Here is a 10871-nt window from a genome sequence, read left to right as displayed (position 1 = left end):
GTCCAAGAGCAATGGTCGTTGTGTTGTAGCAGTCACTGCTAGGAAGAGAAAACACAGAGTGAGGCAGGAAAGTTGTTGCTGTTTGGCTTTAAAGTATTAAAAAAGTTTCTTCATAATCAGCAGGAATTTTGTTTTGCTGCTCTTAGTTTAAACGATGCTATCGAGAGGGAAAGGAGGGGAATTATTCCAAAATGCTGAATGTCTTCAAAGAGAGGAGAGAATATTTATCGACAACAACAGTGAGAGTCAAAAAAAGAAAAATTCAAATCATGCAAAAAGCAGTAACTCCCATAGGACTTTACCCATAGAACTTTAATCCACAGGCCTCCATTCAACCCAAGCACAACACTCCGATCCCAAGCGGGAAGGCGATGCTCATACTGGGACATGTGCCAGAGCTTCTCCCACCCACTTCCCCACTGCCTGCTCTTCCCGCTTCAGGGGCAACTCAGCCTACTTCTCTGCAGCTACGGAACTGCCACAAATCCAAGCCTTGCTATAAAGGAAAATTAATATTTGGCTTAACTGCAAGCTTCTGAGCCTGCTCAAAAACAAAGCAGTAGCGTACCAGAGATGGAAAGGCAGACAAATACCCTTTGAGAGCCACAAGGGCATTGCCAGGGTGTGCAGAGATGCAGCTAGAAAAGCAAAAGCTCAGCTCAAACGGAAGTTGGCCAGACATGTCAAAGACTACAAGGAAGGGTTCTTCAGGCACATAAACAACAAGCAGAAACAGAAGGGAAACGCTGGCCCGCGGCTCAGCGTGGCGGTGCGTTAGTCACCAGCAGCGCTGCAAAGGCAGAGGTTCCCAGCGCGTTCCTCACCCCTGTCTTTGCCAGCGCTGCTGGGCCCCAGCCCTGGGAACAGGAACCCAAGTTGGTGCAACCACGGACCAGGGTCAGCGAAGGAAGAGCCGGTGTGTGCACGGTTACAGGAGCTTCGTCCTGCAAATCCGCCCAAGGGTGCGGAGAGCTGGCTGGTGTCGTGAGGCCAGAAGACTGGAAGAACGTCCCGTCACCCCCATCTTCAAGAAGGTCTTAAAGGAGGATCCAGGAAGTTCCAGGCCCACCAGCCTTACGTCGGTCCCTGGGAAAGGTGTGGAACGATCCCCCCGGGAGCTGCTGCAAGGCAAGTGAAGCACGTGGCTGGGAAAAGCCAGCGCGGATTCACCAGGGGCAAATCGTGCTTGAGAGACCAGATCGCCTTCCACGACAGCGCAGCCCGCTCGGCTGATGTGGGGCGAGTGGTGGGCACTGTCTACCTGGGTTTCTCCAAGGCTTTCGAGTTCCCCACAGCTTCCCCCAGGAGAAGCTGGTGCTGCGGCCCGGAGAAGTGGCCCAGCGGTGGGTGGGGAACTGGCTGCCCGCGCCCAGAGGCTGGTGGTCAATGGCTCCTCTTCACACGGGCAACCTGTCACGAGTGGGGTCCCCCCGGGTCGATACTGGGCCCAACGCTGTTTGATATCTTTGTAAGTGATCCAGATGATGAGGTCAGGCTACCTTGGTGGAGTTTGCTGGTGATTCCCAACTGAGTGGGGAGGTGGCCACTTTGGAAGGGAGAGCCGCCCTGCAGGAACACCTGGATAGGCTGGGAGGGTGGGCTAACAAGAGCCTTAAGAAGTTCAGCAAAGACAAACGTAAGGTCTTGCACCAGGGAAGACACAACCCAGGAGCGCAGCACAGGCTGGGATCTACCCGGCTGGGGAGCAGCTCTGTGGGCAGGGACCCGGGCCCTGGTGGACAAGAGCTCAGCGTGATGAGCAGTGTGCTGCTGCGGCAGAGCAAGCAGCGGGGTGCTGCGTTGCATCAACAAGGGCATCACCAGCACACAGAGAGAAGCCACTTTACCACCCTACCCAGCACTTGTCAGGTCACACCGGGAATACTGTGCTCACTTTTGGTCCCCGCTGTGCTAAAAAGACATCGATGAGCTGGAGAGGGTCCAGAGAAGGGCCGTGAAGATGACCACAGGACTGGGAAGCCTGCCATGTGAGGAAAGGCTGAGATAACTGGGTTTGCTCAGCCTTGAGGAAAGAAAGCTTAGGGGAGACCTTATCACCATGTTCCAGTATTCAAAGGGTGGCTACAAAGAAGATGGAGACCCCCTTTTTACAAGGCGTCACATGGAAAAGACAGGGGTAATGGGTCAAAGTTACTCCTGGCGAGATTCTAATTAGATACAAGAGGACCATTTTTCACCATGAGAACAATCAGCCACTGGAATAATCTCCCCGGGGCAGTGGTGGATTCCCCAACATCAGACACTTTTGAGATTCAGCTGGGCAGGGTGCTGGGCCTTCTTGTCTAGACCGTGCTTTTGCCAGGAAAAGTTGGAAGAGATGATCCTTGAGGTCCCTTCCAACCTGATAGTCTATGATTCTATGATTTAAAATCACAGCTGGTTTATGTGGGTGCCCTTGGCCGTGAACTGTGGCAGTTCAGCAGGACCCTGAAGAGAGGAAAAGTGGATGAGGCAGGAACCTCTCCATGTCTCTTGCTGTAAGCCAGAGATTTTTTTTATCCAAAAGTCTTGAGAGCCCTACATCAGAAGGAGGTAAGCAACATGACCTGTGATACTCTAAATTATGCATGTATAATAGCACCCAAGGATCTCATGAAATCTATTTTGTTGGACATTGTAAGCTGAAATATTTGCAACCTAAAGGGCTGTTTTTCATTATCCATTGAGGGTGAATTTAGCTTTAAAAAAAAATATGCAGGAAAACACAGTTGCTAATGTGATGGAAATTATTACTGTGTAATAATTTATGTATCTTGTTTGTTGACTTTGCTATTGGGAAATTCACTGTCTAAATATATTGGCTTGATTTAATAAGGGAAAATCAGGCTGACCTAATAAGTGGCTGGAAGATAAAATAAGCAGACAGGGTGAAAAACAAAAGCTTGAAATAAGCCAGTTCTTCACAAATGCGTGTGGATTTTTGAAAGTTAATGGGGAAAAAAAACCATGGAAAAAAGGATTGCAAGCAGATCAAAAGGACTATTTTAGGTAAAAAGGGGGGTGGTACAGTGGAATCAGGCTGTCACATGCATAATTTTTTTAGAGAGAAGGGGAGGTGTTTCAAGAAGCTAGACCTACCTGCCTTGTTCTGAGGGGCTAATCAGACTTTCAGAAAAATGGATATGAGGCTTGTTGATTTTAAAATCCTTTGCAAATAACGGAGTCTCACAGAGAAAAATGGCAGGGATTAAACTTCTTACTGAGTACCACAAATGGACACCATAGTGTTGTGCTGTGCAGGGCGCAGGGCTACAATAAGCAGGAAGGCTGAGGAATTCATGGTGAGATGATAAATATATATAAAAAAAAAAATACAAGGGAAAAAAATAGATGAGCTGTGGTCAAGGGGCAGAAAGAAGGAAGCATAACCATATCTATAACCACAGATGCCGCCCCAAGATGTTTCTCACCTGAAGGTTGATCATGGTCCTGTGAGGAGCAAGTCCAGGCCCTAAATTACACAAACACCACAGTTCAGTTTCAAAACAAGAAGGGATTATCAGATCTCAGGTGGTGCCTGGTTTTCCTTTTTCTTTTTAAGTAGCAGTCATCTTTTTCTAGTGGGTTAATGACAAAAGTATGCTTAAATGAGGGATTTCAATGAAGAAAGCTGGCAGTCATGCCCAGGTTCCATTGATTCAGTGGAATTGGTTCCATGTTTTGTGGGACAAGTGCTCCCTTAATTTTAGACAAGTCTACTTCAAACACAATTAGACAAGAACCTTTTTTTTTTTTTTTTTTTTGGCTTACATGCTGAGTGAAACACATTACTTGTAATCATTATATACTCGTTTATTGATTGTGGCTTTTCAGTATTCACTGTAGATAGGCTTGTTTTAACAGAACTGTCAAGAGACGTGTCTGGTTAACAAACAATTACTGATTCAAGGTACAACAGCAAGCACGGGGAATTTGTCAGGACATACAGAAATGTGCAGGGAATTTTGACAAAAGGTGAATGGGATTTTCCTTTGAATCTCTGGTATTTTTCAAGAGAAATCTATTTAATGGGATTTTGGGGGTGTTTCGATATTTCATTTTTATCTCTGCTTCCTATATTTTAATTTTTGAAAAGATCAGACAAATGGGAATTATTCACAGGAATTGCATGTATGGAAAATCTGTAAGAGCCCACACAACGGATTACACCAGCCCACTGCTTATATTATAATGTTACCATTAAAACTTATTCCGGCTATTAGGAAAGCTGGAAATGAGTCAATTATTTGAATAAACAAACAAAGACCTGGTTGCCCCATAGTTTAGTGCATCCCTGAGACATCTGCAGGCTCTTTTCCCACGCCTGCTGTCTCATTCCTAAACTAGTAGAGGCTGTTGTGCAAGGCAACCTGGCAACCCCTAATAAACAGGTGGCTTAACGCACTGTCCTGAAGCAATCCCTGCACACCGGGCACCTTTGCACATTTGGGGCAGGCACGGGGAGTCGGCAGCATCTTGTGCGTAGCAGAGGAGGGAGAAGAGGTTTTGCAGCTTACAGAAAAGGAAGGAGCAGTGTATCAGGCCAAAGGAAGGCTCCTCTGGTGCCTCCAAAGGGGACACGTGTCCTGATCACACGGACGAGCTCGGATACAGCAGTTTGGTGTGTTAGACACTAGAAGAAGGTGAGAAGGTAGAAGGTGCCAGCATTAGCTTTTCCCCTAAAGACTGTTTTTCTGTGTCTAAAAGATATAAGAAACAGTCATAACTAGTAAAAAGAAGTAACAAAGCCTCACAAATAACAATGTAGTTCCCAGCCTTGCTAGGAAGCAGTATCCCTATAACAGTTTCTTGGGTAATTGACTTGGGATAGACAGAAACAATACATGAAAGAAACAAATCCCACATGTCTGAATTCAGGTTCTTGTGTTGAGACAAATCATGCATATTTGAATTTCCTAAGACTGAAAACCTGTATTTTCAAAAGCAACTAATGCTTCCTGTTTCCACTGAGGTCTCAGACTGGGCATCTAAAACCACATAAAACTGTTGGCCAACAGGTTTATATTTAACCTGGGAATCAGGGTAAGATTCACGACATTTCTGCTTATTAATTCCCCTGCTTTAATGTGTTTGGCTTTTGGAAGTTATGACACAGTAAATACATCTGTGTCACTTAGCAACCTCAGCTGTTTCTAAAGGAATGTCTTTTGTTCTTGGAAATCTATTATAAATGCAGGTTGCAAAATGATTATTGGGGAATCTCAGCTCATCCTATTTGAATGGTGTTCTGGCCTCTCCCCATTCTGCATTTAAAGTGTGCACAGGAAATTAATTTACTTTGCACAAGCAACCTTCATTGACACTATTGTTACGAAGAGAAGCTCTGCATATTTAATAGATATGACAGAAGTTTCTGTTGAAAATAAAAGATGTGAGAAATGCCTGGGGAAAGAAAGGACTAGTCACTGGGTTCATCCAGTTCAAAGCCCTCTTATTGTTTTGTAAACAACACTATAAATACTTTACCATTGTGATGCAATACTACATAGTTTCTGTCACAAACTCATTGGCCTGACTTATTTCTATTCACAATGCTGAAGTCCAAGATCACAGATCACACAGCTCCAGCATAAGGGTTTGAGTTGTAAGCACCTGTGCAAATTAAATATTATTCCTCATTTCACATTGAGTGGGTAACTGGGTTTCTGTAACAGGTTGTGTGTGCATAATCCTGAACACATACATGTAGCGGAAGTACTAAGAATACACTGGATTGCCGACGTCAAAGGATTTAAGGGTTTTCTTTGTCCTTAATAGATTTAAAGCACAGAATTCACATCCAATTGTCCACCTTGTCAGGATAAGTACAAAAGGTAAGATACATAAATTGATCTTTATATTCTGAAAATAAAATGTATCCTCAGGAAATGCTATAAAATTATGTCAAATTTTTATGGACAGCCACATAATTAATAAAATTAGTACTTGTTTGTGAAACTCAGGTGCTGTCCTCTACTAGGGGTATCTGAAAGTCAAGTATTACTAAAGATACCTTAAAGAATCTTTTCTAAAAATGTGAACAGATAAAGTAAGAGTGCAGATGAACAATAATAATATAAAGGAAGCAATTATTGTTTACAACTGTAACATCTTGCTAATAGAATGACTTAGACAACAATTTGCAGCAGAGATTTTGGCAATCCCAGAACAGAAACAGACAATACAGGGAAATGTATCCAGAAAAAAAACCAAACATCCCGGCAATGCTCATTGTCAAAGTACTGCTCAGAAAAATGTTGTCGGTGATCAGAAAAATCCTGTCAACAGTTTTGCAGCTCTTTGCATCTTTTTATTTTTAAAAGAACCTGCCACTATCCTTAATGTTTTAGGTTTGGGGTATTTTTTAACTGAAATTATTGTGGTAAACTGCTAAAGGAAAAGCAGTGCTGCAGAAGTGCTGCAGAACTCATCACTAGCAGTAGAAGACAAAGTGTGGTAACCAGGCCGTGATTCTCCCAATCTAAACGAGAACACTTTGCTACAGCTAACTCAGGACATGGCCAAATGACCTGATGGCTACAACAGAAACCCCCAGCTTCTTCAGAGTCGGCCTGGCAGCCAACTCTGTCCCTTACATTCACGAACTCTGCATCAGGGCACCTACATGAACGACAGCCACTTTATTGCAAAACCCACCACTGAAGTTGTTCTCATTTCTACAGAGTGGCACTAGCAAACAGCTAACAATTCATAAACTGATGCAGTGATTTCTGCCGGGAACATCTGATGGTGGCTGCAGACAGTTTAGACCTGCTCCTGGCATGGGTTGGGGTTTAATGCCAGAAAGGTCTCTGAGTGCTGACATGACACGCTGAGATCTGCTCTACATATGTGAGTGCAATGTAAATTCATACTGAGCCCTCTTTGGCATAGTTTTCCCGCATAAACGAATCTTTGAGGGGGAATTTCAGGTCTGATATGGGATTATACTATCTTCCTCAGCGTTTCAGCTCCTGTCTTTCACTCCTACTGTGAAGACAGCTATTAGAACACCAAAGTAATGGCTGACCTTCCCAGTTCCTCTGAGAGAACATAGTTTGAAAGGCTCTTCTCCTGATACCACCTTAAGATGTGCAAATCTACAACACTCACTTTGTTGAGGTGGTAAAACAGTTAACCTTCATTAGTAGCATTCAATGTAAACATTTTTGGTGTGTTTAGTCCCCAAATCCTCAGCGCACACTTACTCCATGGATTGTCAATCAGTTGTCACAGAAGTTTTGCATTAAAAAAGATCTGAGGACATCAGGATTCTGCTAATGACTGCTCTCTGAGCTCCCTATCTGTGGCACTGATCTGTTCTATCCTGCAAACTTTTCCCAGAGCTGCTGTTGGTGAGGGATGCAATGAAGCGCGATTTGCGATTATCATTGCTGGGCTCATGAAAGCCCCAGGTGTAGATGTAATCACAAGCAGCATTGAGCTTTTGCTGGTATAGCTTATTTTGCTTTTGTGGGAGGAGAAGAAAAGGCTGGAATAAGCTGTACTGGTTTATTGCAGTTTTGCTTGTACAGAATACCAGATTACCTACTCAGAAGTGCTCTGAATATAGATCTCCCTTGGAGCTGAAGGAGATCCATCCACTGCATCTCTGTAGGCCGGCCTTTATTTCACTTGAAAAGATAATGCATATGTAGAGAATAGGGGTAGAAATGTTTTCTTGAGAATATTTTGGTGTGGGGAAGCAACGTCTCACTCACTTTTTCATCATCTGTTGAACACCAAAATCTGAGTTTTAATTGCCAGTTACCAAGAAGGTGCTGAAAATAACGAAGTATCAGTACATTAAGTATACATATGAATAAATAATATGCTATTAGGTAGTACGCTTTTTGTCCAGCTCACATAAATCCAGCCTGGAGATGTAGTAATGGACTCGGACACCTGGGCTGGAGCCACCAGCAACACGCTTGGTACTGGCATATTCGCAAGCACGTGCGGGTATGCACAGAGTCTTTTGTTTTGTACAGCAAGTGAAAGCAGCTCAGGAAAACACGGACAAGCGGACCAAAGGACATGCCCCCTCCTTTGCCTTACTGATTCGCTTACTGATTAATCAAGGGCACGGTGCTGATCGCAGTTACAGGTGTGAGCAACTTCCATTTCACTAGCGGTTCCCCAGCAGTGGTGACTGCGTGCCTGGTTACGTGAAGGAGCATGTCCCGGACTATGCCCCCGGAGCTCTGACATCCAGAAAACGTTATTTAAAGCTCATTGTAGAAACTTCAGCACTCGCTTAAAGGACGTGGTGATGGATTCAAGGGAAGGAATGGGGCCGGGGCGGGAAGAGGCAGGATCGAGCCTCGGTGCGGGTGATGAAGTAAACCGCAGGCAGGCAGAAAACCCGAGGGGCGGCTTGCTTCACGCCCGCTGGTTCTAGTGATGGAAAATACGACCCCAAAGGCATTTCTGTGCCGCGGAATTAAAGCCCAGCTCCGTGCGCTGCCGGACGGGAGGCGACGCAGGGATGCCAAGCAGCACCCGGTTGGGGCGCGGGGTGCGCGGGGCCCCGGAGCCGGGCGCTGCAGCCGTCTCTGTCTCAAAACTGGATGTCGTCGGGGACGCCCGCAGCGGGGACGGCAGCGCCGCGACCCGCTCCCGGCGGCTCCAGCGCGCAGCGGCCGCGCTCGCGCGGGGGAACGTGCAGCGGCGGGAGGGCGGGCAGGAGCGCGGGCAGCTGCCCCCCCGCCGGCAGCCGGCACCGGCCCGCGCCCGCACGCGGCGAGCCCGTCACGGTGTCCCGGGGCGGGCCAGCGAGGACAGGGCACCGGGCGAGGGGGAGGCGGACCGGGCGCCCGAGGGGAGCCCCTGGGGGGAGGCAGGCAGCCGGCCCCCCCTTCCCTTCCCTTCCCTCTGCGCCCGGCCGCCGCTCACCCTCGGCGCCGCCGCCTCTCCTCCGGCACCCGTCCCGAGGCGACCGGACGGCGAAGGGCCCCCCCGGGCCCGCGCGGCCCCTCAGCACCCCCTCCCCGCCGACCGGCCCCGTGCCTCTCCTCCGCCGGCCCGCCCCGCCCCCTCACACCCCTCCTGCCAATCACCCTGGCCCCGCCTCCGAGACCCGAGGTGCGGGGTTTGAAAGCGGGCCGGTCCACGCGGCACGCAGACGGGGGGGAGAGGGAGCGGCGTGGCTGGTGGGCGCGGGGCAGCCTCGCCCCGCCGCCGGTCTCCGGCCTCGGGAACCGGCTCCCGCGCCGCCGGGCGAGCCTTCCTTGGGCGCCGCCCGGGGCGCGGGCGGCGGGAGCGGGCGGCGGACGGTTGACGGCGGGGGTTCCCCCCCCGCCCGGCGCAGTGGGAGGCGCCCGGGATCCCGCGTCACCCATTGTTTACAAACCAACGCCAGCGGGCCGAGCTCCAGCTTCAACCGCAGCCGCCGGAGCCGCGTGTGCTCGCGTGCGCGCGGGGCGGCGGGCGGCGGCCCCGGTCCCGCTGCGGCTGCGGCACGGCAGGGCGCCGGCCGAGATGCCGTGCCGCCCGGGCGAGCGCTTCCTGCTGCTGGAGCGCTCGGTGGCCGTGGGGCAGGCGGGTTCCAAGGAGGTGGACGCGCTGGTGGCCAAGCTGGGCGAGGTGCTGCAGCTGAGTGCCCAGCGGGCGCCGCCGCCGCCCCGCGCCCCCAAGCACCTGGGGCCAGGCAGCGCCCGCGACCGCGCCGCTCCCTACTCGCCGCGCTGCAGCGGCGGCGGCCTGCTGGCGCCGCGGGGGGCCGGCCCCGCCGCAAGCCCACCAGCAGCACGCCGAGCCCCCGCGGCCGGACAGGAGCGGCCACCAGCGGGTGACCAAGCAGCTGTGCGGCCGGGGCTGGCTGCGGAGCGCCGCCCGTCGGAGGAAGCAACCGCCGCCGGGGCCGGGCGACGGGCCGGCGGAGGAGGAGGACCCCCATCGGCTCCTGCAGCAGCTCATTCTCTCCGGCAACCTCATCAAAGAAGCCGTCCGGCGGCTGCAGCTGGCGGCGGCGGCGGCGGCAGCGGCGGCCTCCACGGCCTCCAGCGGCAGCGCCTCGGCGGGGAGCAGCGGCGCGGACGGCGAGGCGGCCGAGGCGGCGGCGGTGCAGCCCCGGGAGTAGCCGACGGGGACGAGCGGCGGCCGGGGCGGCGGAGCGCGGCCGGGGCGGCCGCTAGCGGCGGCGGGGCCTCCCGCCGAGCGGACTGCGGGAGCGCGGCGCTGGCTCCGCCGCGATGTAAGTCTCCCCCCGCGGCGGGGCGGCGGCGGGGCCCCCCCCCCCCGCTGCCGGGCGGGGACGGGACGGGCGCGGTGGGGTCGCTGTCGGTTGGGGTGGGGCGGCTGCGCCCCCCCCCGCCAAGGTCACCCCCGGCGCGGCGCCGAGCCCCGCCGCGCTCCAGTCGGCGAGGGCCGCGCACGCCGCCCGCCCCGGGCTGCTGGTGTGTGTGGGTGTGTGTGTGTGTCCCGCGCCGTCCCGGGAGCTCCTCCTCCCCCTCCCCCCCCGGCCGGGGCCGCGGGCCCCCTCCCGCCGGTGCCCCGGCCGCCGCGGGGCTGCTCCGGCTCTCAGGAGCCATTTGCAATAATTCTCGCTGACCCCGGCGGGAGGTGTTTCCTTTCCCCTCCCGGGCTGGTTTGGGTTTTGTTTTTCTGTTTGTTTTGTTTTTTTAATTATTATTATTTTAATGTTTATTATTATTTCCCCCCCGTTGTGACTGTACGGAGAATTTAAAAAAAAATGTGAATATCAAAGCTGGAAGGCAGCTGGACTTATAATTGTAAGCCTGATGAGTGAATGGAGCCTGAGACGCATTGTTCACATAAGGTAGCCGAAACAAGTTTTTTCTACCAAAAAGAAAAAAAAAAAAAAAAAACCAACAAAAAAAACCTGAATCCACCCTTCCCTGACAAACTCA

General features: G+C 51.3%; 1 protein-coding gene across 1 annotated transcript; it reads left to right on the top strand.

Moving 5' to 3' along the window:
* Positions 1–5716: 5716 nt before the first annotated feature.
* Positions 5717–10201, top strand: LOC121085638 (basic proline-rich protein-like). The gene is given in 2 exon segments (XM_040588504.1): positions 5717–9717; positions 9719–10201. Coding segments are annotated over 2 exon segments (1677 nt in total). The 5' UTR covers positions 5717–8403; the 3' UTR covers positions 10082–10201.
* The last annotated feature ends 670 nt before the right edge of the window (positions 10202–10871 follow it).

The sequence above is a fragment of the Falco naumanni genome, chromosome 3 (assembly GCF_017639655.2).
Source record: "Falco naumanni isolate bFalNau1 chromosome 3, bFalNau1.pat, whole genome shotgun sequence".
Taxonomy (NCBI): Eukaryota; Metazoa; Chordata; class Aves; order Falconiformes; family Falconidae; genus Falco; species Falco naumanni.
Note: the sequence above shows the minus strand (reverse complement) of the source record. Positions and strands in the feature narration are given on the sequence as shown.